This window comes from Diplotaxodon limnothrissa, linkage group LG2, assembly GCF_057381915.1.
Source record: "Diplotaxodon limnothrissa isolate DT_005_m linkage group LG2, D_limnothrissa_male_GT1.1, whole genome shotgun sequence".
Taxonomy (NCBI): Eukaryota; Metazoa; Chordata; class Actinopteri; order Cichliformes; family Cichlidae; genus Diplotaxodon; species Diplotaxodon limnothrissa.
The window spans coordinates 35304686-35332672 of NC_140597.1; the positions used below are offsets into that span (position 1 = coordinate 35304686).

The following is a 27987-nucleotide window of genomic DNA, read 5'->3' on the forward strand; positions in this document are numbered from 1 at the left end:
CTTTGGCCTCAACCCAACTGAAAACTTTTAGATAATGCTTCAATTCCAGCTCTATGACTGGAAACAATTGAATTTAAATGAACTCCAGTTAAGTGAACTGCCGAGAAGAGATGTCAGATATCTGGCCAGAATTATGCCAGATGCTTGTTGATGGCTACCAAAAGCATCTGTTCGAGTACAACTTGCTAACAGACATTTAACCAAATATCAATGGGGCTGTATGTGTCCATTTAAGCCTGTATGTATACTTTTCACCCTGTGTAGATTAAAGAGAACCAAAAATCATTTCAAATTTGTGCATCCTATTCTTTAATTTATTTTTTAAGTCATTAAAGATGTATGCTGTACAATCATTTCATTCAGGAAAAACAACAGTTAATAAAAAAAATTTTAAAAAAATTAATACAATTTAAAGCCCAAAATTACCATGACATTCATGCCTATGATGAGTGTATGTAAACTTCAGACCACAACCTTATGAAGGAAACTAAATAGTGCATGAAATTTTTCACAAGCTTACAACTTCAGGCAGCAGTAAGTCAGTTTCATTCCATAATTTATAATTTTATAACGTTACTGTATTTTAATCATGTATTATTTAATTTAACAGTTAATTAAAAATATTGGTGTGTTTTACATATTTATTAAGTTTAATTTATTAATTCGATTTTTTTAATATACAGTATAATGTGTATGAAATACATGTGTACTTTGATCTGTTACCACTAATTGCTTTATCGGTACTGTTGATCCCTGTGACAACAGCTGGACAGGTTCTGGCGGTCACGTGACCGCACACACGCGTCAAAGGCCCTGCAGGTTAAGCGTTGTCAACTTAAATTAAAATCTTCGCCTCTGTCACTGAATTCTCTCACCCTTGGTTTTCTTCCAGTCTTCCTTATCAGAGTCGAGGTTAATTTTGAGGGCCATGGCGGTGAAAGCTCCGGTGTGGAGAGACTGGACCAGCACGGCTGTGCTCACTCCAAAGGCGGTACCGAGGGCAAACTTGCCCAGCCAGCCTCTGTTCACCTGGGGTAAGGAGGAATGGGTGCCTCGGCTGGACCGCCAAAGTGGTGTTGTCGTTGAGAACTTGTCAGTTCGGCGGACAGCGTTAATATGGCTGCGGGGAGCACTTGTTGCTGGCCTCCTTCCCAGCTGGGGGCTTCCAGGAGTTAAAATATGTTTGAACTTGACACCGACACTCTGAGTGTCAGCACTGACACGGGACAGAGGGCCGCCGGTGTAGTACGGGAGAGCCCCGATACGGGAAACTCGAGCTGATACTTGCAGTGCCATGTCTGAGGAAACTAACGGGTCGTGCTGCTACGGCTTTCTAGTTTGCAGTGTCGGCCACACGTCGTTGTTTCGTTTTCGTTATCAACACACCTCACAAACACTCATGTGCCATTTTTGTTTGGGAAGTTAAGATGGGACCGTACCATTTATGAGGGGAGCCTGCTAATTGCCGCCAAATAAGTACCTGTAAAAATGTGAGTTGTAATGGTTTTCAGTGGTGTCATTAAACAAGTTATGCTGTGACATGTGAAATAAGTAGACTACACAGCTGAGGGTGTTTCTATTTACAAGTTCCCACCCAGCGAAAACCTCGACCCGAGTAGCAGAGTCGAAACCGTCAACCACAAGAGCGCGCCGCCTTCATGACTGTCGGAAACATTGACGTTACATGATAAGAACACGCTGGCCTGCTACAGCCCACAGAATAATGAATACGAATATGTATCTTAACAAGACGTTTCCAGAAAGTAGTCGTTTTGGATGCGGTAGCAGGACAACACAAATTAAAGCATCAACCCTACGCAGTAATCTTGACTTAAAATCGACACTTTCGCCGATTCTTCAAAAGCCATCTAGCCCTGAAAGCAACATTAACTGTACGCTCGTACAGAAGAATATGTCCGTATTTGGTCTCCCTCTAGCGGATTCAAAAAAACAAAAGACAGTCTGTAGTCACAGCAAGCCTATCATTGTATAAAGGTATCTTCCCCATATTAAAAACAATGAACTCCTTATTATCTTTGTGGATGTTAGACAGGAGACAATGAATTTTGGTTTTAAATGCGCCAATTTTTATTAGTTGTCGAGCATAAAAATGAAATTGTTTTGGTTTGTGTCTGATATGTCAATAAAAGGTGAAAGTGCTGCTACTAAAGTATAGAACTCATAACTCACACCCTAAAGTTACATTTTTGCTGATTACTCAACACACAAAAATAACATATTTATGCACACCCAAATTGCCATATATGTGTCACTCCCACAGTCTGTCAGTGAAAAATGTTTGAGCCTTTTCACATTTCCGCCTGTCGGAAACTGACAGAGAAAAAAAAAGGAACAAGCAGCAGTGACACAAGTAGCAGAGACCACAACCCAAGAGAGACAAAACTGGTAAACCTTCTCGGAGAAAACCTGGTAAACTTCTTCAGAGATCTTGACAGAGGCGCAGGGGGTCCCCAGTTTCCATTTTTCAAAACCTTGGACGCGGGAAACTGACGGTATTGTCCTTTAAAGTGTGTGTGTGTGTGTGAGAGAGACAGCATGAGGACAGAGAGCAAGTTTAGGACAGGGCGTGTGTGTATGCGCATGTTTACGAAGCTTCTCTGTTATACACACATCTGAGGTCATGTATTTACTTTCACCACTTCATGAAATGAAATGTAAAATGATGAAGTGGTCACACAGATGGAAAATTATGATTAGACTCATACAGATGTGGAAAGTGTAGGCCTAAGTAGAGGTGCAGGGGGTGTGAAACTTTTATTTATGCATTGTTTTGTCTCTATCTGCTCTTATTTCAGTTCTTAATTAAGTTCAGACACATTTCAGTCCATAAATCCAATATCTTCAAGGTGGGCTTCTACTTTTCATACATATGCAGGAGGACACTGTCTTAACGGGGGATGAACTTCTCACTTTGGGTGGGTCAGAAAGCGGAAGTGTGCATCCATGGTGATAGTTTAAGTCAGAAACAGGAAGTGCTCATCAAAGTGGACATCCCATCCATTATACGTGTGTGTCTGTGTCATGTTGCGCAGTATTATGTGGGTTAAAGTTGGTTTTCTCTGATAGGCCGAAGAGTGATTGGCAGGTCAAATATCCTCCCTTTGTCTCATTCAATATTTTAAATGCCCTGAAAAGCAGAAGGAGGTGTTATATGACCAAAGCTATCCGATTTCTTTTTTAATTTTTTTTAATTGTTATAAAATAACTCACTCAACTTGTCATCACACTTTTACCCTCTTGAAAAATAATTAATGCATATATTCATAATTCATAATTCAGATATGAACTTATCCCTCATAAAGTACTTTGTAATATTCTTGCATGTTTTTATCTCCTTTTAGAGAGTTTTAAATGTCTTGCAAAAACGTAGATGTATTTCAAACGAGCATCGTTGCTCACTCTCACCCTAACACTCCCTCTGAAACATCTGAACAGTTTTTCATGTCAGTCTCATGGAGCTGATTTTTCACAGTTTGATCAATGTGGCGAAGAAACAAAGGAAAGTTAATTACACGTCTTCTTCCATTGTCTTTGTCATCGTTGTCACATATGTAACAACAAGGACAATTAAAAAGAAACACAAGGCATTTGTCACCCATAATCCATCACATAAAAGATGGAGGAGGGCGATAAAGCTGTTTACTCTCTCCGTGTTTGTCTGTTTATCTGTCACTGTGCTCTGTCAGGCTTGTCTCCTGCATTTCTTTCTCACTATCCCACGCTCTCTTTTTTTCCAGTATGGCGGCGTGGGACCTGTCAGTCACGGTGGAGGACCTGGGGCTCGATGCCCCACCCGTCACCATCAGCGTGGCCTCCGACCTTCACATCGGAGGGGTTATCCTCAAGTTGGTGGAAAAGACACGTGGGTAGCTCTGTCTTCCTCTCTTTGTCTTCCTCTCAGTCACACTTCAGACTAAAATTAGTGTCGTAATTTACATATTCACACAAGAGTTCACATACAGTTAACAAAATTACAAATGCATAGTTAAGGCAAGAAAACTGAATGAATTATTCAGCACACAGTGTGTCACAAGTCCTCTGAACTGCTCTTATAATTTTTTTTCTTTTGTCACCTGCTACATGTTTTCAATTTTAGTTTGTTCACTTCTTCCGCCACTGCTTTCAGCAAGAAAGACAACATCAGTCTAAACATGTGTTTCATCAAGTAGTTTGTCAATGTGAGACCAATTAGGTTGGACGGATCATGCAGACACCAGTAAGATCTAACCAAAACAGCTCAATCACATGAGGCTGTTTTAGTTTCAGAGAGGATGAATGTAAATGACCTAGGAGCAAACATTGAAGAAGTGAGGAAACAAAGCTATAAATAAAGCTCGGGCAAATTGATCACTTGTTAATTGCGAGCAGGTCTATGCATGCATTCAATCAAAATCAGTCACGCATTATTTAAACATGTTTTGTACACATGCAAAAGATTACACAGCCCTTTGACAGCAGAGACAGACTCCACCCCAGACGAACCCTGCACTGGACAAACAGTAAATTGATTGCAATCATTGGACTGACCAATGTTCAGAACAATGGGAAAAGTTGGGAAGGTCCTTGCTGCCATTTCTGAACAGTTGTAGATTCCAAGGATGTTCCCAGATGCGTTATTCAGATGTGTCACCACTTGTCCAATGTCTAAAAAAAGATCCAAGCTGTCGCTGAGTGTATGTGAACTTCTGACAACAGAAAATAAGGAAAAGCAATAAGGAAAATGTTCAAATCACATCAGGATCAATGCAGAGTGGGTAACAGTGTTGTGCTGCATCTCTCACAATCCAAGATCCATAAGGTCCTGCTGATTTAACTCTGTAGTGAACATATTCCAGTTAATAAAGAGGCTGCACTTTCCTATGACGTGTTTCAGGAACATTAGTGTAAATAATGTGTGGAAAAAACGAAAAACTAGCAGACAAATATGAGCCATGTGGGAACATACTGAAAACAATCTGGCTATTGCCTAGCATTGTTTGGTAGTGGTCACATAAGAGCAGTGTAAAGCATCGTATAACAGAATGCAGAAATAAGTAAAGAAATGACCCTGACGTGATTTGAACACGCAACCTTCTGATCTGGAGTCAGACGCGCTACCGTTGCGCCACAGCGTCTCACAGGTGGCCATTTTCTCAGGTCAATGAGTCAATGCAAGGTGTCGGTCAGAAAATTACAACTGATATTTTTTTTATTGTTATAACGTCATTTACTCAACTTTTCATCAAACTTTTACCCTCTTGAAAAATGAGTAATGCATATATTCATCATTTTTATGCACTAGTGGGTAGTAGATATGAAATCGTCCCTCATAAAGTACTTTTTGATATTCTGTTAAGTGTTATTATCTCCTTTCAGAGATTTTGAAATGTCTTGAAAAAATGTTGATGTATTTCCAATGAACATCGTTGCTCACTCTCACCCTCTGAAACATCTAAACCGTTTTTCATGTCAGTCTCTTAAATGTTAAACCTTAAACATTTAAAGCTTATTTTAAACAGGAAGAAACGTTCAGCAGAACCTGGATGAATTACGAGAATAGATCCTCTGTTAACAGATTGCTGGTTTTAGATACAAATGTAATACTGAGGTATCCCAAAAAGTAGCGTTTTCAGTGGAAAAAAGGTTTGGTGACTTCTTCAGTCTCGAGACTGAAGTGAGTCATCTGAGCATGCATCGAGACTTCTCAGAGGGTAAGAGACTAAAGAAATGACCCTGACGTGATTTGAACACGCAACCTTCTGATCTGGAGTCAGACGCGCTACCGTTGCGCCACAGAGTCTGCACAGTGTGTGCACCAACTATGGTTACACACCATTTCCTGTCTTAATGGAAAAAAACAAACAAAAAACTAGTTAATTATTAGGTCACAAATGCGGTGAGCTGGGGTTAGCTTTAAACAAAGAAATTATGTTATATAGTGTGTCATAGCAGTGTTGCTCAAAGCATAGAAAACAATTTTTAATGATCAAATGTCACTAATTAAATATTAAAAATTAAACGAATTTGTGATATTTAATTAGCAATTGCAAACATAAGCACTGTTGCTACCATACAGTACACTAACTACGCTAACTCCCCCGAATCCTAAAATACTTCACACACGTAAAATGTGTAACGTACTAATAACAATTTTTTTTAACTAAAAAAAAACACGACGCTATGGTTTGTAAGTTGTGAAGGTGAAAACACTAAGGAAACCCAAACAATCGCAGGACCCCTACTTGGCAACAGTGGGAACAAAAAACTCCTTTTTAACGGGAAGAAAACTCCAGCAGAACTAGAGAGGGAGCCATTGGTACGAGCAAAGGAACGAGAGCAGAGTGAGAGATAGGACATGACATGTGACATACATATCTAGTAAAGTGGCCAACAGCAGTAATAATAATGTAATACTGTATTCTTTTTATTAGTAATATAATGTAAATGAGGAGGCAGACCAGGTATCGAATAGGTGAAAACCAAAGTTTTGTGGGGGAGATCAGGTAATACCAGCAGCTGCAGACCAATACAACAGCTCTATCATCAATTCTAAATTTTAAGCTCACACATTTCCTTTTGTTTGTTCTACAATAGTTATGCTGTGCATGCAGACTGTATTGACTCCTTTCTTATATTTGTTACATTCAAATGGGAATGGAGACAATATTAGAAACATATTTCCATAACACAGTCAAGTATGGCTGCCTAATATAAGCGGAAAACGGTTCATTTATATTTACAAAAGATTAATGGTCAGTGGAAACTTTTAAGTTGTACTTTTTTGTGAAAAAAAAGACAAGAAATCACTTTATGGCTTTTGTTAAAACTAACCATACAAAAAGTCAATTAAAAATCCATTATTTTTCAAGTAAAATGCCATTTAAAATATCCGACGATCATCGTAGTAATAAGTAAATTAGAATATTTTTAAAGTAAAGATGACCAGATTCAGTTTCTTGAATAGTTTAACTCTTTTTACTCTGACTTTTGTTTCTGTCCTCTGCAGAGATCAAACAGGACTGGTCAGATCATGCGCTGTGGTGGGAGCAGAAGCAGCGGTGGCTGCTGCGGACAGCCTGGACTCTGGAGAAATATGGTATCCACGCTGATGCCAAGCTAGTCTTCATGCCCCAGCACAAGCCCCTAAGACTGGGTCTGCCCAACGGCATTACACTGAGGCTCCGGGTCTGCTTCTCCAATCCCGTCTTCCAGACAGTGATGGGCATCTGCAGAATGCTTAGTAAGATTTTCTTTCTTTCATTTCTCTCTTTTGTCTAGTTCTCTGTTTGCTAGCAACATCTACACATCTAAGTTCTTTTTCTCATCTCTCCTTCTCAGTCCCGTTGCAGATTCTAAGTACTCAAGCTGTAATATAGCTGTTCACAATAATTTAATCAGTGAAATGTGTCAAAGTGCCTCATTAATACATCGCAGGGTGACTGCAACTATTGCCAGAGAGGGCCTTCCCCATCTGCTTTGTGCTTTCATTTTGTCTAATTCTGGCACTTCTTGGTCTCGATTCCTCACCAGAAATCCCCGGGAGGGGCCAGCAGACTGGAAAGGTTTTTTAAAGCAGCACGGAAGGGGGAAAATAATGACATCTGTCTATAGAAATGTCACACACATGTTCAAAGATAAGGCTTGGTATCATGAAGTAAGCAGTTCCTTTTTAATTATATTTGCTCCTAGAGCTCACTTGTACTGGCAGAAAAGACACATCCATGTTGAGGACATTCTCTTGACTATAAACTTTTATTTTTTATTTCTAATTTTAAATCCCGCATTGCTTCCTGCCTTTGTTGTGACATTGCTTCATATGTTGTTTGTATGGATCAATATCAAGAGGTGTATGTGAGGATTTGTAGGGAGTATGTATGCTCCAAAATTCCACTTTGCTGCAGTTGCACACCACTGCATATAAAGGCACCTAGTTGGCATCTAATAGACAATAAAATTAGTTTTTAAAGTAATATAAAGACAACAGATGTTTGATATAAGGAAGAGGAAAATGACCAGACCTAGGAAAAGAGGAATGCATTTTCCTGAGATGAGATAAATAAAAGCAGCTCTGCAGTGGCACTAAATGTTCAACAAAAGGAAATTTTGAATACCAAATTATAATTTTGGTATGCACTCTTACACTTCACTGATTTAAGCAGTAAATAAATTGACCCTGACGTGATTTGAACACGCAGCCTTCTGATCTGGAGTCAGACGCGCTACCGTTGCGCCACAGAGTCGCACAGGTGGCCATTTTCTCAGGTCAGACTCAATACAAAGTGTCAGTGTAATAACACTGGAAAACTTTTGGGGTGGGGTAGAATACTAAAGTAAAGTTTGTTTATAGTATATGTGCCATTTTTGGTACTTATGAAAATCTCCTTTTATGTCAAATTACCTGCTGTACTACAAACACATCACACACAAGCAAATATTAATAAGAACCTGGTTTTAATTTATTAAAATGCCCTAGTTTTAATGTCTTTCTTAGTTAGAGGATAGGAGTGAGATTCTCAGAACCATGAGCCTAAGTGACTCAGACAGACAACCATCTGATCAGGAGTCAGACACACTACTATTGCACCACAAGGTCATGTTACAGCCGTTTGACCAGGGTTGTCAGTTTAACAGATTCTCATCTCTTGCCAATCCTTATCGGGACAACAGTGCATGTACTGCGCAATCAGAGCCTTTCACAGTGCAAGGTTTCAATCCAACGATACTGACAAGTTGGAGGTGGGGGAACGTCAGTGGCAAAATGACAGCATTGACATTAACAGTTTCTTACTATTATATGTACTAATTCTGGTATTATATCCGCCTGTGAACAATTCTCCAGTAAGATGAAGATATCTGCTAATTGTAAGGTAAAGATCCAACAATAATACAGAGAATACACGAAAAATCAAGAATCAAAACGAACAAGGACTTGGTGACAGTGGGAAGGAAAATTACTTTTAAACAGGAAGAAAGCTCCAGCAGAACCTAGATCAGTTATGAGTGAAGATCGTCAGTTAACAGATTGCTGTTAAGTGAGGATACAAATGTAGCATCTAGCTTTGTTAGAGGGTAAGATATTAAAGGACTTGACCCTGACGTGATTTGAACACGCAGCCTTCTGATCTGGAGTCAGACGCGCTACCGTTGCGCCACAGAGTCTATGCTTTGAGTGTTGCTTTAACAATCAGCTTAATACAAGAAGTAAACACACCCCTGAATAACTTATCACCTTTACAGCACTGTTACTGTACATATTATTTATTTATTTTTAATAGACATTCGTCACCCTGAGGAACTCTCCCTCCTTCGACCCATAGAGGAGAAGAAAAAGAAGAAAGACAAAAATTTGGCACCAGAGATCTACGACCTGACCGAGGTGCCCCTTTCCTCGGGTACACGCATCACATTTTATTTACACTGCAGGCATAACATAGTAAAAATTAAATTAAATCATTTCCCATGTAATGTAAAAGGCCTGAAAAACATTTTAAACATTGTGTGCTGTCATTTTAATTAAAACTATGCAGGTCAACCTTATTATTTCCACTCCTTTTGCAGTATCCCGGCCCTGTCTGTATAACGGCATGCCCGCTCACTTTGCCGACTCACCGGAGATGGAGGCCATCTACAAGATGCTGTCAGTCAGTCAGCCTCCCCCTGCCCCTGAGGTCATAGCCAAGCAGTACCGCCCAGCCAGCGTTGTGGACAAGGCTCACATCAATGGCAGGTATGTGTGCACAGGTATCATTCTGTCAAACCAGGTGTTTACATCGCAGAGGGGAACTGATAGAGTTTCATTGTCCATGTCACACTAATGCAAGATGTTTAACAAACAAGTTCCCCACAAACTGAGTCCTCTTATTAACTAGCTATCAGGGATGCTGCCTCAGTTAGTATTCTTACCCCACAATACAGAAGGCCGGTGTAATCACTCGCCACTTTTCTTTTTCTTTATCAGTCCTGATAAAGAAAACTGGGGGTTTCCAGAACTCAGAGCTGTATCTACTGAAGCAGTGGCCTCCTCTGATCTCGAGTTCAGACATATTTTATCTTATGCGCATGCTGGTTCATAAAGATACTACCGCCAGTGCCTACAAATGTATTAAAATAGGAGCTGTTTGAAGGGCTTTTAGACTCTTTGATGTAATAAATTAGGCACAGTCGCAGCTTTTTTAAAGTCTCCTGCTTTATCTCTCTAAAGTTCAAAGCCGCTTTAAACTTCAGCTGCCTCAGCCATTGTTGCATAATTACACATCAAATAAATACTTTTTGAAAACATCAAATACGTGAGCTTACATAAAGCACATTATATCATTAGCTTTATAATAAGTAGTCAGTAATATAGTAATGTGAAAAAGTCTTGAGCCACACGTCATTTCTTCATATTTTACTTCCAAGGAGCCAGACTTCAGACATTAAATGATTTTTCACCCACTTTCAGTCCAGTCCTTGTACCTTAGCAACCAGAATGTTTTGTTTGTTTTTCTTTTTATTTAGACCCTCAACACACCTATGAGTCATGCAAGCATAAAATGACACCTAACTCAAGGGATGAACTGGTGTTGTTTATTTCTATTTTTGTAAAATGTTAAAGATAACACAGTTGATTGGCATAAATTTGTATTGTTGCACCTATTCCCAGAGAGCTGTTAGCTATTAATTAGCAGAGTGTGCAGTGTGTCCTTAGAACATTTGTGGAAATGTTAGAAGTAGAGGACAGAAAAAGAAAAATAAACAGTACATGAAAGTCATGTCCTTAAGAAATAGGAAATAATCCAGGAAAGAGTTGACACAGGACTAGAGAGATGCATTTGTCCCTTCTTTTAATCCATTTAATACAGAAATCGTGTCAGTGGAAGGATGCTTGAGAGGAAAATGTAGATATATATGGAGAAAAGGCTGAGGTGTGCTAACAAAATCTGTGGTGACAGGTCTTATGGAGTGATGAATCCAAATTTGAAAAATTTCATTCAAACGGTTGTGAATATGTATGCAGGAGGCAAGCAACCGTCTGTAAAACACAGTGGAGGCTGTGCCATGGTTTGGAGCTGCATTTCACCCAGCAGTGTTTGAGATCTTGTAAAAATGGAATTATGAGCATTGGAAAGTACAGTCAGATTTGGATCCACTATGCAATACCATCTGGAAAGCATCTCATTGACGACAGTGTGTTTAGGACAATGATCACACTGGAGTAAAAGCATGCCATCAGTAATGGATTGATTTCCCCAGAGCCTAGACTTTAATATAATTGAAGCAATGTGTGATCATCTTGACAGATAATAGAACAAAAGAGAGCCAACATTCAAAGAAGAGGTTGAAATGTCCTTCAAGAATCCTGGGGAATTATTTTTGAAGACTACTTAAAGAAATGACAAGAAAGCTTGGCTAAGACACTTCAGACTATGTTAAATAATAATAATGATCACACCCTAGACTTTTGTACACTACTATAAAATTAAGTGAAATACAGAATATAGTTCATATAGAAGTATATGTTTGTTTCTTAAGGTTTTGCACATTTTTTGTTATTCTGCTGTGTTTTGCTATAAGATGTAGTTTCTAAAAACAATCATGTTACCAATTTACTTTGTTTAGGTCAAGCTGTCTATATGATGTCAAATAGTATTTTCTTGTGATTTTAAATACAGATAAACATGGATGTAACAAATATGAAATCATAAACATATATATTCTTTGTCTGTCCCTCTCAGGTGGTTGGACTCGTCCCGTTGTCTTCTGCAGCAGGGCATCCAAGAGAGTGATAAACTCTGGCTTCGCTTCAAATACTATGCTACTTACGATATGGATTCTAAGGTATGTGTGTGTGTGTGTTTACACAAATACAGAGAGTGTGTGTGTGTGCATATTTCTTTGCCAGTATATCAACTCTCTGACCTCATCCTTCTCTTTCCTCTCCACCCTGCAGTATGATGCTGTACGTCTGACCCAGCTCTATGAGCAGGCACGCTGGGCCATCCTGCTGGAAGACATCGACTGCACCGAGGAGGAGATGATGCTGTTTGGAGCTCTGCAGGTAGAAAATCCATCTGCTGACAGTGAAATATGTGAATCACTCTAATGGAAGTGTACATTTCGCTGGATGTCAGATAATATAGAGACTCAAATGTTCTCCCACTCCTCAAAGATATCTGGTCTATTCAATCGTCAGTAAAGCAGTGTCGTATAAAACTGGATTAAATAGGACATTTCTCTGTCTCGTTTTACATGCAGTATCATATCAGTAAGGTGGCTCAGTCAGAGCCCCAGATCATGAGCAACAATCCAGCCATGGACGATCTGGATTCCGCCCTGCAGTCCCTGGAGGTCAAGATGGAGGGAGAAGGCAGCTCTGCATCTGATTTGCTGGTCAGATACAATAGTCTCACCCGAGTCTTTTTAAAATTAAATTATTTTAATAACGGGGAACAGAAATTTATAACAATTTAGGTCCAGGCTTCTCAAAGTGTGGCTTGCAGGCCAGTGGCTGCCTGTGATGATATGTGCTACTGTACACTTTACTACTTTGATCACAGAATGAAACAGAGGGATTATTTCACTTCAATTTTAACCTTCCTAACACTGACAAGTACAGCTGACATTATTAAATGTGATATGCACCTGACTCATGGTTAAAAAAATATAGACCAGCACATCAGTGTTTCATGGTAGAATTTTTCCTATATGGGCCTCCTTGTCCCCCTGATTGGCTTTAAGAACACCTGATTTAAGATATTTCATTAATGGTAGTATTAGCCTGGATCCAAATCCACTGATGATGTAGACAGCATTGAGTTAAATGTTTGGTCTTATGTCAAACTAACATTGATTGACTAACAGTTTTATTGCTAAAACATATTAACTGAAAAACTTGCATTTTATCCAGGAAAATATGACAGCACCAGAACTCACTGACTACCTGAAGATATTTAGGTGAGAGCTGGTTTCCAACTGGTTAAAATAAATTTCATTTTCTTTAAATAAATAAATATTTATTAGTAACCTTCCTCTTTATTTCTAACTTGTTATGAATCTGGGGGGAAAATCCCTGGTGAAATCAGCTAATGTGATTACATGTATATTTCAGACCCAAAAGGCTGACTCTGAAGGGGTACAAGCAATACTGGTTCAAGTTCCAAGATACCTCCATTTCTTATTTCAAGAGCAAAGAGGAAAGCATAGGAGAGCCCATTCAAATGATTAACCTCAAAGGTAATGACTTCGTTACGTACTTTTATGTTATGTTTTTCTGCTATATATAGTGCACCATGCTATTAACAGAATGGTAAGTGTTTAGCACATTTTAAAATAACAGATGTTTACCCAAAGTGATTTCCAGGCACACTTATTTGCAATCCAACTCTCCAAAAATCAATTACAAAACACATAACTTGCCTAAATAGATGATATAATAAAAATAATAACTGGAAAATAAGTCAGAAAATGAGAATAAAAACAACTAAATTGTAACAATGGTAAGAAGTTAAATAAAACAGTAGAAGAAAACATTAACAGTGAGCTTGACCAAACCATGAGAGACTTCAAACTTGATGAAAATGGGCCTGGTAGGTCTTGGAGCTGAATGAAAATTGTCAATTGTTGAGCAGGTTCTTATGTGGGAAGCCAGACTATTCCAGAACTTAGAGGCAATGACAGGTCACCTGTTTTTAGCTGAGAAGAGACATTAAGAGAAATTGGGATGATACGCTGAAGGACCTGGAGGAAAAAGACCTGTAGTATATTATGGCCATGGAGGTCTTTAAAAACAAATAGTACAATTTTAAAACCTTTTAGAAATTTCACAGGTAGCTATTGCATGTGTATAGAAGCTTGATTGTAAGCAGGGGGAACTAAGTTGATATTGTTAGTAAGGTATCTCAAAAATTCAACTTACTGGCTCAGATTTCTGAGGTTTGAATTTTGAGATTATAACCCAAAATTTAGACATATAAGTCACTTTTTTTATGTGGCAGAGACAAGCTTCCATACTGCTGATCTACAGCAGGAGTGACATGATGTCTTTTCTTTGTACCAGTAAAGACTCTAGCAGAATACCTAACTGAAGGCAAAATACCTTCAGTTATGCTATGATTTGAAGTTGAAGGATATTTTGGCTATCTGTGATTTCAGATCATTCAAACAGTCGAAGAGGTTCTTAAAGGAGTGGTCAATGTCAGGTGTGGCTGGCAGATAAAACTGGGTGCCATCACGTAACAGTGATAGTAAATGTTGTATTCATGAATGCTAGAGTCAAGGGGTAACAAATATATTGAAACTAAAAGAGGACCTAACATGGATCCCTGAGGGATATCACAGTTAGTAGAAACTGAAGCCGTTTCCTATTTGGACACTAAAGGTTGAGGAAAACCAGTGTAGAAACCCTGCAGTCCTACGTTATGCTTCAAATGTTTTGTTGTTCAAATGTTAAAAGTATTTATCTAGAAAGCAACTTGGGAGAAGAGAATTTTTTTCTAAAATCTTGGCAAAGGAAGGTAACTTTGGTATCGGTCTGCAGTTACTAAGGAAATATGGGCAAAGTTTATGCTTCTTTAGAAACGGCTGCATGACTGTGTTTTAAAACAGGAAGGAATGACTCAATTTGCTAAATAATTATAGCGTAAATAGTCAGAATAAAAGGAGACAGTGGACCAAAAGCTGCCATGAAGAAGTGTGCAAGTATTATATTTAGAGAACAGTGATGAAGTTGACTGACTCTCTGAAAATGTTAAATGCGGGGGTGACATTTTAGATCTTCTGGTGTTAATGTTGTCAGTGAAGAAGTCCAAAAACTTCCAACACATATGGAATCACATATCAGACACTGAGTTTTAATATATTGCAAGAAGTGAACACCTAAAGGTAGATAAGTACTATGAGTTAAAAGTGAATTAACCTCCTAGGACCTGGCGTCCACATATGTGGACATCACATTTTGGGTTGTCTAGACCAAAATACTAAATTTTGCTTTACAAGGGCCTGATATCCACTCACGAGGACATTATACTGCCTCTGTTTCATCAAAATTTAAAACGAATATCCTCATATGTGGCTCTCATTTTTCTTAGGAACAAAAATGGCGTAAAAAAAAACAAATGTGGTGATTCTTTGTTTTTACATTCATCGGGTCCCAATATGCCCAAATATCAAAGAGAAATTAAAAATGCATGACATGGAAGAGTTCGGGTCTTAGGAGGTTGAGGAGAATCAGCGGGGATCATATCAGTCTCTTCCTACACGCTTTTTGTTTTTAACAGCTTAACCATGAACCTAATGATACCACTTTAATGTTGCTCCTTTACACAGGATGTGAGGTGGCTCCAGACGTTAATGTGGCTGCTCAGAAGTTCCTTATCAGACTCCTGATTCCAGCACCTGAAGGCATGAATGAGGTCTATCTTCGCTGTGAGAACGTGAGGCCACACGCACACCCATACACCTCTTCTCATCTCTACGTGTGACATCCTTTCATTTTCAATGCCTCTATCTTCAGTTCATCATCTCAGCTCTGACCACAGTCACACCTGTCTCTCATGCTCTTTTTTCTATGTTATGTCTTTGAAATTCACCCTGCAGGAGCAGCAGTATGCTCAGTGGATGGCAGGGTGCCGGTTGGGATCCAAAGGCAAGACCCTCGCCGACAGCAGTTTCCAAAGTGAGATCCAGAGTATCCGCTCTTTCCTGGCGATGCAAAAGACCAACTCCAGTTCCAGCAGTGCAAATGCCAGCGAAGAAAGCATCAATACTCACAGTCTGGTGTCACCACGTTACCATAAAAAGTACAAACCCAAACAGGTACAGATGTAGCAACAGGCCACAAAAGGATAAATGTTGCAGATTTATTGTCTTGTGTTTTCACAAAGCAGTATTTTTGATCTCATATATTTTGTGTGGCTCAAATTACCAACCTAAATGACCTTACAGTACAGTAATTTTGTGCAACTGTGCAAATCTGCAACTGCTTATGGCAGCAAATATATAATTAAATCTCACCTTTTACCCTCTGCCTGCTCTTCCAGCTGACCCCTCGAATCCTGGATGCATACCAGAACGTGGCTCAGCTCTCCCTGACAGATGCATTGATGCGCTTCCTGCAGATCTGGCAAGCCCTGCCTGACTTTGGGCTTGCATACGTTGTTGTCAGGTTAAGTTTAAAGTTTCATTTAAAGCTTTTGAGAGTTGATTCTGTGCCAGTGAACACATCAAAGACCGAAATTCACTGTGACAAGGTTATTATAAAGCACTTGACCTCGAACATCCTCCTTCTGTGTGTTATGAACATTATAAATGTTTTAACAGCATAAAAGCAGAGACTGTAGTCGAGGGAAATGCACGCCCAAGATCGGCAGAAATGTAGTTCATGCTAAAAAAAATGAAACTAACCTAACATTTTTTTTTTCACTTTTTGGGTAGACAGAAAGAAAAATTTTAAACATCCTTCCACCAGCAATGTGCAAAGTCATCAGACTAAGCGTAGTTCTGTAGAAGTTTAATCATTTTTATATGGAGGACTCAAGACTGACTTTTATCTAAAATAAATAAATTAATTAACTTAGAGGAATCTAAACAAAATATACCCCCCCCCAAACAGGTTCAAAGGCAGCCGGAAGGATGAGGTACTCGGCATTGCTCCCAATCGCTTGATCCGTATTGACCTTAGTGTGGGTGATGTAGTGAAGACCTGGCGCTACAACAACATGAAACAGTGGAACGTCAACTGGGATATTAGACAGGTATGACTCATATCTTGAACAGGCTTCTGTCTGATAATTTAAAAATGTCTAGAATGCTCATTTTCAACTTCACGTTTTCATTCTCAGAGGTTTTTATGATTCATAGTTCTGACAAGAGGTTTGAACCTTCTACTCGCTGTCCTGACCTCATATTTTACCAAGAGTTTTAGAAAATTGTCTAAGAGGGAGAACTCTGAGTAGTCTGAAGCCTGAACCTTAGGCTTGCAAGAATAATTACTTCTTGTACAACTGATGTACAATGCCTTATTACACAATGGTATTTGTGATAACTGAGCATGAATGAAAAGAAGCTTGTGTGTTTAGAGACAGACCCACAAACCAAGCATGAATTTAGCTGCACGCTAAAGACTTCTGAAAACATGCTGACAGTGTGTCTTTCAATAAAGTGACATTTATAGTTCTTACTGGTCAGATCTTTTAATGGAAATGGTTCTGAAACTGTGGGGCACAGACAACCAGGTGAAAAACCTGAAATGAAACTGAGATTGATGAATATGCTTTTACAAAACCAGAAAGAAAATTTAGGAGCTATTGCCCTAATGACTTACAACGTGGGATATGTATGTATATTTGTAGTGAAGATATTTTTCATCCCTGGATTAATATTTTTTTTCTAAATAGCTCTGCATTTCTTTTGTGTTAATTTTCGTCTACTCCAGATGGCCATTGAGTTTGAAGGGAATGTGAACATTGCCTTCAGCTGTGTGACTGCTGATTGCAAAATTGTTCATGAGTTTATCGGAGGCTACATTTTCATGTCGACACGCAGTCGGGAGAAGAGCGAAACGCTCAATGAGGAGCTATTCCACAAGCTGACCGGTGGCCACGAAGCTCTCTAAGACTGAAACACAAAAGCCCAGACAATGGGATGGTTGACAGCCCATCAGACCTCCTGTGTCTCAGTGGAAAACCAGCTTGGAAAAAGACTTAATGTTTAACTCAAGCAGCCACAAAAAGATAAGGAAATCATCAAAAACAAGATACTCAGTTTACTGTAAATGTGTTAGAAACTTGTAAGTACACCGAGTTTTCCATTCACACATCAGTGGATGTTAAACTTGATATGTTCTGACATGTTCAAGACTCCAGCGGTCCTCATGCTGACTTCCCCCCTCCCTACAGGATGGACTGCTGCTGGGCCAATCTGCTGGGCTTCTGGTCCAGGTTCAGCAGGCGTCATAATCAGACTCAAAGAAATGTAAAATCAACAGCTGAATCAGCCAGCTCTAACTTCTAACTACTTTTCTGAACTCACTCTGTCAAGAAATGTAATCAGCATTGCTCAGAATTGAAAGCCTTGAATGTCCAGAGCTCCAGACCCAGTGTTACTTAAACTTTTTATTAGAAATTAATGTTACAGGTAATGATATGACTGAGAAATATAAGATAAATGGCAAAATATTCACCACATAAAACATTTACTAAAATAAATAGAGCTGTATACTTTTCATTATCTCTTGTTTTCCCTGTGACATATTTTGGCAATTTCTTACACAGGAAACCTCAAACAAGTTATCTTCCCTCACACACTGTGCGTGTCAGTCCATATCTTACTGGAAACTGCAGTCCGTTAAACCTCAATGTCTGCATCCTCTCATTTCCCATGCTTAGCCACGTGACTAACCACATGCACAATACGCTTTATTTAAAGATCTGCCAGTTAAAATATCCTGGTAGTCATTGGTACAATGCTTTATTTAGTATGAAGTGGGGAAAACAAGGCTTCTGTATTTTTAAGTTTGTTGAATTGTCATATAAAAATAAGGATACACCTTCTGTCCTGTTCACTTTCAATAATGAATCAACAGTTTAAAGTTTACCAATCAGGTGCCACTTTGGGAGATTTCTGAATATACACTTCTGTTGCTGATAAATCGATGCTGCTGGAAAACAAGTGTTGCCAGGGGAACTGGGATAAGCATCAACCAACCGTCGGATGCTAACATGGTCAGGTGAGTGCGGTAATGACCAATGACAGGACAGCACTCTCTGCTGTTACTGCAGTGGCAGGATGCTCCCTGGAACACAGCAAAAGAGAGCTCAGTGAACAAGGAAATAGTGAACCCAAATCCACGTAAGCATAAAATCTAAACTTTTATTTCTGTATAAGAGTTTTTCTTACTTGAAGGTCTCAGTCTTAGAGCTCGGCTGAAGTATTTAGGTTGAATTTTACCCTCAGCATCACCTTCAGTCAACAGCACATCATTCTCAGACCAGAAGAACTTGATACCATCTGTAGAGACACATAAAACTAGTAGCATTGGTTCCTACACATATAGAGTAAAGGTAGATAATTGGACAGCAGCAATCGGGGTTTAATCTTACCAGCCAGTGCTTTGGGGACATCAATAAACACAGCTAGATCACAATCTTTCCTCATGCCTGGTGGGGGGAAAAAAATAACGCTGTAGTACAAACCTCCTGACAAGCTACTCTCCATCAAACTCACACGAGCATACCACTGATGATGCCGTCCTCCCCTGGCAAGCCTTGTGCCAGATGGATGTGTGTCCTCTTCATGCGGCTCAGGCCCTGCTGCTGGATGGAGCTCCAGTTTCTGAGGTAGGAGCCATGAACAGCCTCAGCAGGGCAGTCTGGAGAACCAGCCATGACCGGTTTCAGCTCCAGATCCACAACCTGACCGTGGAAACACAGCCAGGATAGCCACAGATTTACAAAGCCGCCTTAAATCTGGTAAAGAAAGGCATTCTGGTTACTATTGCTTTATTTTAGTAATTAGTCATGGGCAGTTGATTAGTATCGGAGAAAATAGTGAGAGAAATTATTAAACTCAAGCCCAGTGAGAGTTTGACTGATCCCATGCTCAGCTGAAATGTCAACAACAGTGGCAGTGTCAAAAAATTTAAAAGGAAGATATTCCCCAAGAATGCAAAGAAATAGAGTAACTTCTTCAAAATAGTCTTTGACTCACTAACACTCTCCCACACATACACATCTACAGTATATTAGGCACAAATTGGGTATATGACTAAAGCAAAGTCTGCATTTTCTGAGTTGCTTTTTGGTTTTATGTCCCAAAAGTATATAAATCACATTTTCATCATATTTTTCTAATTATTTGCTGATCAGCAAGAACAAACAAACAAACTGAATATTTACTGAATTCAGCATCTAGCTAGGCGATAATGCAATATAGCCAATGTGCTGACAACAGCAAGTATAAGCTTCTCAGAGTTTACAGGTGTTGACATGTCTTACAATTTTGTAACTCTCATTACCTGTACTGAATGACCCTGATTGGCCCGAATCTGCAGCCGGCCATCCTCAGGGTGGGTACAGAGCTTAAAGCGCTGCTTGTCATTTGTGGCCACAACTCTCTCAACGTCTTCCAACGAGTACGAGTGGAACTGCGGGTGAGCCAGGAGATCCTCCACAAACAGGAAGCCGTCTATATGTGAAGAGAGCTGTTATGACTATGGTCAAATTTCCCCTGTGGATGTTACAGCCCTGTGAGCAACAAGTTGTTTGTTTGAGGCACTGATCCAATTTGGCAGCATTTTCTCTACAAATAATCCAAAAAAAAAAAAAACAGCAAAAGGATGTTAAAAAGTTCAATATTAAAATTAATAAAAATAAAAATAAATCTAAGGTCTGCATCTGCTATCAAAATTATGACAACATCATTAAATGGGATCTGTCCATAGGTGAAATTTGTTATATGGACATCAGAAATATGTATCACCCACTTTTCTAATTGCTTAAAATTGTTCACACTACTTATTTCATATTGAATGCATAAGTCTTTTTGGTGTAACTGAAGTTTTTTACCCTTCTTGTTGTTTACATCAAGCAACGTGATTGTGATTAAGACAACTCTAGGTATTTCACCAGTGAGTGTTTTTCTAAGGATGCATTCCAGCATCACATGTAGACAAAACACAATGAATCAAATTTATGAATGATAATAATCAGAGGTTCCTCTAGTTAGTTGGTACTAATCTCTATGCGTCCTCAGACTTTCCCAATGCATAGTTTGTACATGCCTAAAGGAAAACATTATGCTCCTAGGCTCTGATCCTAGGAGCATAAAAAAGGGCTACAAGCACAAGCTCCATAGAGGCAGAAATCTAGCACAGCTGATAAAGACCAAAATTGAAGACTGTGCAAAGGTGCTCCAAAGACACTCCAGCACATAGTAGAAAAAGGTAAGATGGTACCTGGGACAATATACACCAAGAGAAACAACCAAGTGGCTGGGATAGTATACAGGAACATCTGTTCCACATATGGACTAGAAATCCCCAAGTCCTCATGGCAAACACTGCTGAAGGTGCTTGAAAATGGCAGGGCTAAGGCCCTGTGGGACTTCAAGTTCCAGACAGACAAGCAGCTGCTGGCCAGCCAAACAGACATAGTGTTGGCTGACAAGGAGCAGAACACTGCAGCTGTGATAGATGTGGCAATCCCAGCGGACAGCAATATCAGAAAGAAGGAACACAAGAAAACAGAAGTACCAACAACAACTGGAGGAGATGCAGAATGTCCAAAGTGATCCCAGCAGTAAAAGGAGCAACAACCCTGAAACTCGACGAGCAGACCAGCAGATTTCAGGCACAACTTTAGTGTAAGTGCTTTTCTGTCTAACATTCACACACATTCATACTCTGATGCATCAGTGGATGAATGTGCCTTAGCAAGATACACATTGGGAACAACCAGGGATCAAACTACCAAACTTCTGATTAACAGATACACTACGTCCTTATACACTAATTACCGGAACTGAGCAATGGCTGTAGCTCAATGTATAATACTGTACCAGCTGACCCTGCTCTGAGTCAGAGCTCCAAATTGTCTTGTTTAAAGCAGCTTCTTAATGTTAAGGAAACCAAATTTATGTTGGTTTACAGAAATCACCCTCAGATCTCAGATAATATTGGTAAGCATATCCAGCAGAAGACTTTGTGAAGAAAGTATTATACTACAAATACCTGGGTGAATGACATCATTTTCTTTAAAGGTCATATTGGGTACTCAGTAAAATGTTTATATTGGGTTTTATTTATTTTAAACTGCCCATCTTAATTTTGCTGTTAGGTAAACATATGTACAGGCTACGTTCTTAAATGTCCTTTATAATGGTGACATTAATTACATGCAGGTTATCTCTATGTATCAGGGTCCTTTATGTTTTCAGTACACATCACTTGTCTTAGCCCTTAATAGTGGTGATTTAGGGCTTTTAATGATTTATTTGAACTGCAGAATGATTATAGTATGATTATACTGCCCACATGGACAAGCTAAATGACTTCTGGAGAAAAGCTTTATGCTTAAATAAGATAAGATAAGATAAGATAAGATAAGATAACCTTTATTAGTCCCACACGTGGGAAATTTGTTTTGTCACAGCAGGAAGTGGACAGTGCAAAAGTTATGACGCAAAAATTAGAATACAATAAGAATAAATACAGTACACAGCTGTACAGAATAGAATAAAATAATATACTATATACAGTAGAATAAAATAGAATAAAAATATACAATAAGATAAAAATAGAATACGAATGCTATATACAACTGAGTAAAAATACAACGATGCCAGAAAGGATTATTGCACTTAGTGTTATTGCACATGTGTGGATGTGTGTGTTTGTTCAGTTAAAGTCTTTGTTGTGGAGTCTGACAGCAGTGGGGAGGAAAGACCTGCGAAATCTCTCCGTCCCACAAATGAGACAAGGATAGAGCTAACTGACCACAATCACGAGGTATTTCTGGAGGTGTAAGTGTGAGGCTGGTTTTGATGCTCATTATAAGTGTTTGTGAACTTCCTGTGTGTAATTGCAGGTAATAATATGAAAATTTGCTACATTTTCAAATGAAAACTCCTTTAGAGTCCTTGCTAAATTTGCATCCCTACCAGTCTACCCTGCATTATCTGTGTTACCTAGATCTGACTGTAAGCAGCTCACCTGTACCCATTTGCAGACCCATCTGGCTGGCTCCATGGCGAAGTGCATAAGACATGGATTTAGAGAGGCGGACATCTCTGTCCTGGTGGTGGAAAAGGCATCACTTTCAGTAACATACACACACTGAAATTTAGTTCTAATTATAGCTGTGGTTTAAATATAGGACCTAGACTTTACCATGCCAAAACCCTCATACTGCCTGTCATACAGCTAATACTATGAGATATTAAAAAGACGGGAAATTATCCCAATTGAATGGGTCAACAAACTCTCACCTCTCCACCACGATGTCCTCTCCTTCCTCTTCCTCTTTTGCCACTTCCTCCCCCTCCTTTGGCACTGTCCATGAACGCACAGGCAGCTCAGCTTTTCAGACCTCGTTTTACAGCTGTTGTATGATAAATTTCACTGGTTTTAATTCTGCGAAACGTTGCATAGGATAATATTTGTTGTCAGTGCATTGCGCGTAGCGTTTTGGCTTGCTCTCGCTTCCTGTGTGTTCCCGTTCTCCGCTTGCAGGTGGCACTGTGACGGGCAGTGCTCCGGTAATTCGGCACCACAGAGGAAAAACGGGTTTTTTGGTTTTTTTTTCTTTTCTTTTCTTTTTTTTTTTTTGTCCTGGAGGAAAACATCATTCAGACAGACAGCTGTTGTCTGAGTGGCTGCAGGTAAGAAAATGTTCAGGACACCCACCAAAAACAATGACGCACTCAAGAATAGAAACGATCGTTTCCGTCCGTGGTAAATAAGAACCTATCTGGTAAATAGCAGGCTCTAAAGTAGGGACTGTCCGGATACTCCTGGTGCTGGAACTGAACACAGAACCTGAGCTAACTTGGCTAACTAATGCTAGCATCGTTGAGCTTGGGTTACCTGAATTTCTGGCTGGGCAGCAGGGGGGGGGATTTCTGAAAAGTGTACGCTTTCAGTCGTGCTTCTTCTTCTCCTGTTTGTGTGAAAAGTCCCATGTTACAGATTGAGCTCGTGGATGAAGAGATCTGCCAGCGGACCGAAGAATTCGAGCAGGTCACCATGGAAACCTAATGTTAGCAACGTTAAAGCTGGACGGCTGTTTAAAGTCTTACCTGCCATTAAACAGCGCTGAAAGACGGAAACACGAAGAGTTTGCCGTGAGTCTTTTATTTTATCTCTCTCTCTATATATATGGTGATAGCCACTTTAACCTTTTGCTCCAAATAATCAATTTCCAATTTTAAAAATAGCTTCTCTCTTTTTTATTTATAGCCGTAGCCATTTATTTACTGGTATAATGATTTAAAAACAACAACAACAAAAAACTGCATAACTGTATATAACTGTATAAATCTTGCACTAGCAATTCTGACCTCGGCATTATCCAGTGTCTGTTCTGGAAAAGTAATGTATCTTGGTGCAAAATTAGATGAGACATGTCATTATTCAACAGTTATCGTTTATATGGAACAGTGTCAGAAATCATATATATTTTGTTAGTAAGTGTAAGTAATTAGGAAATGTTTGTGTTGTATTTAGCTGTAGTGTCCCCCTATGATTTCTCTACAGGTAGTCTTATAAAATATTATTAGATGTTTATCTAAGCATTAACATTAATTTATCTAAAGAGTACATCTAAAAAAATCACACTGTCACTCAGAGAAAATAAGTTAATTAACTTATTTAGTTTATTGTGCTTTATTTTGTGCATAGGTAACATGTTGTCTCCCTATAAAGCAGACATGTCATAAATGCTTTATTACACACTGTGATAACTATAATGTGTTTCCAGCTTTGAGGACATTTTAAACATTTTCTAGTGCACAATATTTACCTACAGTTATCCCACAAGAACAGATCCTCTTTTTGTATAATTGTGCTTTGCTTTACTGTATTGTGATTCAGTATAGTTTCATACAGAAGCTTTCACTTGTAGGGGTTAAACGCATCTCTCCCTGTCTCTTTTGCTCAGGTGATGGAGTTTCCTCAGCATTCCCAGCAGCTGCTGTCCGCCCTGCGGTCTCAGCGCCAGCGGGGCTTCCTCTGTGACTGCACCGTCCTGGTGGGCTCATCCCGTTTCCTGGCTCACCGGGCTGTTTTGGCCTCCTGCTCGCCATTCTTCCATATGTTCTACTCAGACTCTCCAGGAGGAAACAGCACCAGCAGCTCTGTCACGCTCGACAGTGACATTGTCACATCAGCTGCATTTGGCTTGCTCTTGGACTTTGTCTATGAAGGAGTGCTGCAGCTTGAAGAGTCACCTCCAGTGGAGGACGTATTGGCAGCTGCAAGCTTTCTACACATGAATGAGGTAGTAAGAGTTTGCAAGAGGCGGCTGCAGAGACGAGGGCCTCTGGCTGAGGCAGACAGCACACGCTCTGAAGAGAGTGCTGGTTCGAGGAAGGAAATAGAGACACGGAGGAAGGATGGGGGTGACCGTGGAGCAGAGCCCATGGTGGCCATGGCATCAGATCACTCAAATCCAGTCACCATAGCTGCACCACTGTTATCAGCATCCATGGTGGCAGAGAGGAGCCATGTGGAGACTGTGAAGTCTGAACAAAGGACTGGTGGGCAGTCATCAGAGGCACGAGTTCAGACTCCTTTGAGCCCCGATCTCGCCGATACCACCCAGCCAGGCATGGATGGCCCTCCTCTGCCCCCAGGTGGAGAGCTGGTGCAAGGCTTCATCACAGGCCAGTCTGCCCCTGCTCCTGGAGGTCACATCAGGATGGGGGCTGTGCATCAGGGAGAAGGCACAGCACTCTGTAGTCCTTGTAGCACCACTGAGACATGCAGGTAGATAAATTGTTGATTTACAGACAGAAAATAAGGAAAAACAAGAACACTTCAATGGCAGCATACATTACTTAATTCTGTTCTATAATTATTTAGTGTTGTCTTTAATTCAGTTTCATAATCAGATGTTTTTAAGGGTGTAAGGACATATATATATATATATATATATATATATATATATATATATATATATATATATATATATATATATATATATATATATATATAACAGGAGAAGTAAAGTAAAATCTGATTTCAATACAGCCTTCACTGAGAGGACTTATGATCATTATTTAGATTAAACCATAAGAAATTGAACATTCTTATTTCTTTTTATCAAAAGGCTTTGTATCTTCCTTTTTATTTTTCAGCAGTAACCAGCAGCCTTCCTCCTCATCTTCTTCTCTGGTCCCAGTGAGCCAGGCTGCTGGTCGCTCACTGGTTGCTCTTCCCCAGTCAGAATCCAGTGCACATCCTGATGAACCGCAACTCCCACGCAATGGCTCTTTAGGGGAACCCTCAGTCACTGATGACAGAAGTACATTAGGCAAAGGACAGCAGATGGTTATGTTGATCCAAGCATCAGCTCTGACCTCACATTTACAATTAAGCGCACCAAATACGCTGTCCCGGCGTGCGCCTCCACAGATCCGAATTCAGAGTGCCATATCGCTTCAAACCCAGAGCTCAGAATCCCTCGCTGCTGCTCCTCCTCCTCAGAGACAAATGCTTAAAGGACCTGAGGGGGGCACTGGAGCTTCATCTAATACTAAAAATCACCCTCTAATGGGAACAGATAGGAGAGGCAATGATGGAGAGAATGTGAAAGTCAAAGTGGAGGCCATTGTTATATCAGATGAAGAGCTAGAGGATGAGAAAGAGGAAAGCAAAGAGAGAGAACCCGTGATGGAAGTTGATGATGACTTTGAAGATGACATCCAGGAAGAAGATCTGAACAGCCCTCAGTTTCTCTCTTCTCACCCACAGGGCTTCTTACAATTGACCTCCCAAACAAATGATTACTCCTTCCCCCTCTCTCCCTCCTCCTCCTCCTCTGGGGCTGGACCTTCCTCCCAGGATGCTTCCTCTTTCACTGCATCCCTCATTCCTCCATCCACATCTCAGCAGCACTCCGACCCTGTTGCATATTTCCAGGAGCTCCAGGACTCTGTAGGAAACTTCGTAGAGGACGTACCAACGTGTGGTGTCTGTGGAAAAACTTTCTCGTGCACCTACACCCTGAGACGCCACGCCATTGTGCACACACGGGAGCGGCCGTATGAGTGTCGCTACTGCTACCGAAGCTACACACAATCGGGCGATCTGTACCGACACATTCGCAAAGCGCATGACCACACACTGCCAGCCAAACGCAGCAAAGTAGACACAGAGTCCTCTCTGCCAGCGCAGCCACCACCACCACCTCCACCTCTTAGCTAACACAGACACCTTTCAATTCCACAACAAAATGTACAGTATGTACATTTTCTCAAAGACTCCATACTGTTCAGTATGTAATCTGGACCAACCACCTTTCCTCTCTTTATTCTCTTCATAGCTGCCTTCACTTCCTCCTTACTAATCCTCTGCATTTCCTGATTCACTATCTTTTGTCTGTCCTCTTCTCTGATTTTTTAATTCATCAGCTCCTTAAAGTACTCCTTCCATCTGCTCACCACACGTTTCATTCATCAGTATGTTTCCATCTCTCTTTGTCCTTAATCACTCTAAAGCTGAGTTTATGATCCAACAGAGAGAGCATGTTTGCTGTCCGCTGGCAGTTTTGGGGTTGCCCGTATACCTGCAGAGAGCTCCGTTGTCATATGGAGGCAGTGTACAAAGTATGTGGTGCAACCGGTCTGTGAGCCACTTTTGCTTGTGCTGTTGTTGATCCATCAGCATACATACAGCATATATGACATACAAAAGAGCTGAAGTGAAGCAGAGTGTTAAAACAGTAAAAAGTTGTCAACTGCAGCCACTGCCTGTTCTGTATTTTTCACCCCGAATGGAAAGATGTACGCTGACAAACACATTTTTGGGACCATAAATTACGCTTAGCCTGCTGCACATATTTCGTTACATACGTTCGTGAAAATTGAAACCACCATTTTTTAAACCCAGCAGCAGGGGAAATGGCTACAAAAATAACTCTGTGGTCCCCAAGTCTGACGAAAGGCCACAGACCGAGCAGCAGGTATATTCTTGCCTCAACGTCCACCTTTTTTTGTAGTGTTCATGTCGCATATTAATAAAGTTGCAGGGTTTTCTGACGCATTGCTGTGATGACAACCACGCAGGTTAGGTAGTACTGATTTGTAATGGAGAACCAGTCGATCTGAGTTGACTCCCGTGGCAAATCAATCCGAGTAGGTACTAATGGAAAAGGGGGATCTAGAAGAGGGAGGAAAAATCGATCAGTAACATTTGCAATGTGGCGTTATATTTCTGGAGTAAATATAACGCAACATTGCAAATGTTACACACAAAAAATAAAAATCGTGGCTGGTTAAATGTTTGAGTGGCTGAGA

At 40.0% G+C, this 27987-nt stretch overlaps 4 protein-coding genes and 4 non-coding genes across 10 annotated transcripts in view; 2 read left to right on the forward strand and 6 right to left on the reverse strand.

The window, feature by feature from the left end:
- macrod1 (mono-ADP ribosylhydrolase 1) overlaps positions 1 to 1407 on the reverse strand; it is a 153112-nt gene extending 151705 nt beyond the window's left edge. For all 3 annotated transcript variants that reach the window (XM_085363014.1, XM_085363006.1, XM_085362998.1), the window contains exon 1: positions 876 to 1407. In XM_085363014.1, coding sequence (XP_085219140.1) covers positions 876 to 1296 — 421 coding nt within the window. In that variant the 5' untranslated portion in view covers positions 1297 to 1407. The remainder of the gene's footprint in view (positions 1 to 875) is intronic.
- Positions 1408 to 2381: 974 nt separating this feature from the next.
- On the forward strand, positions 2382 to 18212 carry fermt3b (FERM domain containing kindlin 3b). Its single transcript, XM_085372247.1, has 15 exons — positions 2382 to 2513; positions 3759 to 3883; positions 7007 to 7240; positions 9276 to 9392; positions 9559 to 9727; positions 11715 to 11817; positions 11930 to 12037; positions 12235 to 12369; positions 12887 to 12933; positions 13088 to 13212; positions 15304 to 15410; positions 15574 to 15792; positions 16017 to 16141; positions 16589 to 16730; positions 17411 to 18212. Exons 2-15 carry the CDS (start codon positions 3760 to 3762, stop codon positions 17588 to 17590), a joined length of 1935 nt encoding a protein of 644 aa, XP_085228373.1. The 5' UTR covers positions 2382 to 2513; position 3759; the 3' UTR covers positions 17591 to 18212.
- On the reverse strand, positions 5064 to 5135 carry trnaw-cca (transfer RNA tryptophan (anticodon CCA)). Its single transcript has one exon. It is a non-coding gene; the product is annotated as a tRNA-Trp (tRNA).
- trnaw-cca (transfer RNA tryptophan (anticodon CCA)) lies at positions 5729 to 5800 on the reverse strand. The gene has a single exon. It is a non-coding gene; the product is annotated as a tRNA-Trp (tRNA).
- On the reverse strand, positions 8169 to 8240 carry trnaw-cca (transfer RNA tryptophan (anticodon CCA)). Its single transcript has one exon. It is a non-coding gene; the product is annotated as a tRNA-Trp (tRNA).
- Positions 9088 to 9159, reverse strand: trnaw-cca (transfer RNA tryptophan (anticodon CCA)). The gene has a single exon. It is a non-coding gene; the product is annotated as a tRNA-Trp (tRNA).
- trpt1 (tRNA phosphotransferase 1) lies at positions 18193 to 23173 on the reverse strand. Its single transcript, XM_085372258.1, has 7 exons — positions 22960 to 23173; positions 22685 to 22766; positions 19991 to 20160; positions 19211 to 19388; positions 19077 to 19133; positions 18874 to 18984; positions 18193 to 18769 (listed from the first exon to the last, which is right to left on the reverse strand). Exons 1-7 carry the CDS (start codon positions 23029 to 23031, stop codon positions 18747 to 18749), a joined length of 693 nt encoding a protein of 230 aa, XP_085228384.1. The 5' UTR covers positions 23032 to 23173; the 3' UTR covers positions 18193 to 18746.
- Positions 23174 to 23307: 134 nt separating this feature from the next.
- Positions 23308 to 27069, forward strand: zbtb3 (zinc finger and BTB domain containing 3). Its single transcript, XM_085372236.1, has 4 exons — positions 23308 to 23352; positions 23660 to 23814; positions 24630 to 25456; positions 25828 to 27069. Exons 2-4 carry the CDS (start codon positions 23728 to 23730, stop codon positions 26894 to 26896), a joined length of 1983 nt encoding a protein of 660 aa, XP_085228362.1. The 5' UTR covers positions 23308 to 23352; positions 23660 to 23727; the 3' UTR covers positions 26897 to 27069.
- Positions 27070 to 27987: the final 918 nt, after the last annotated feature.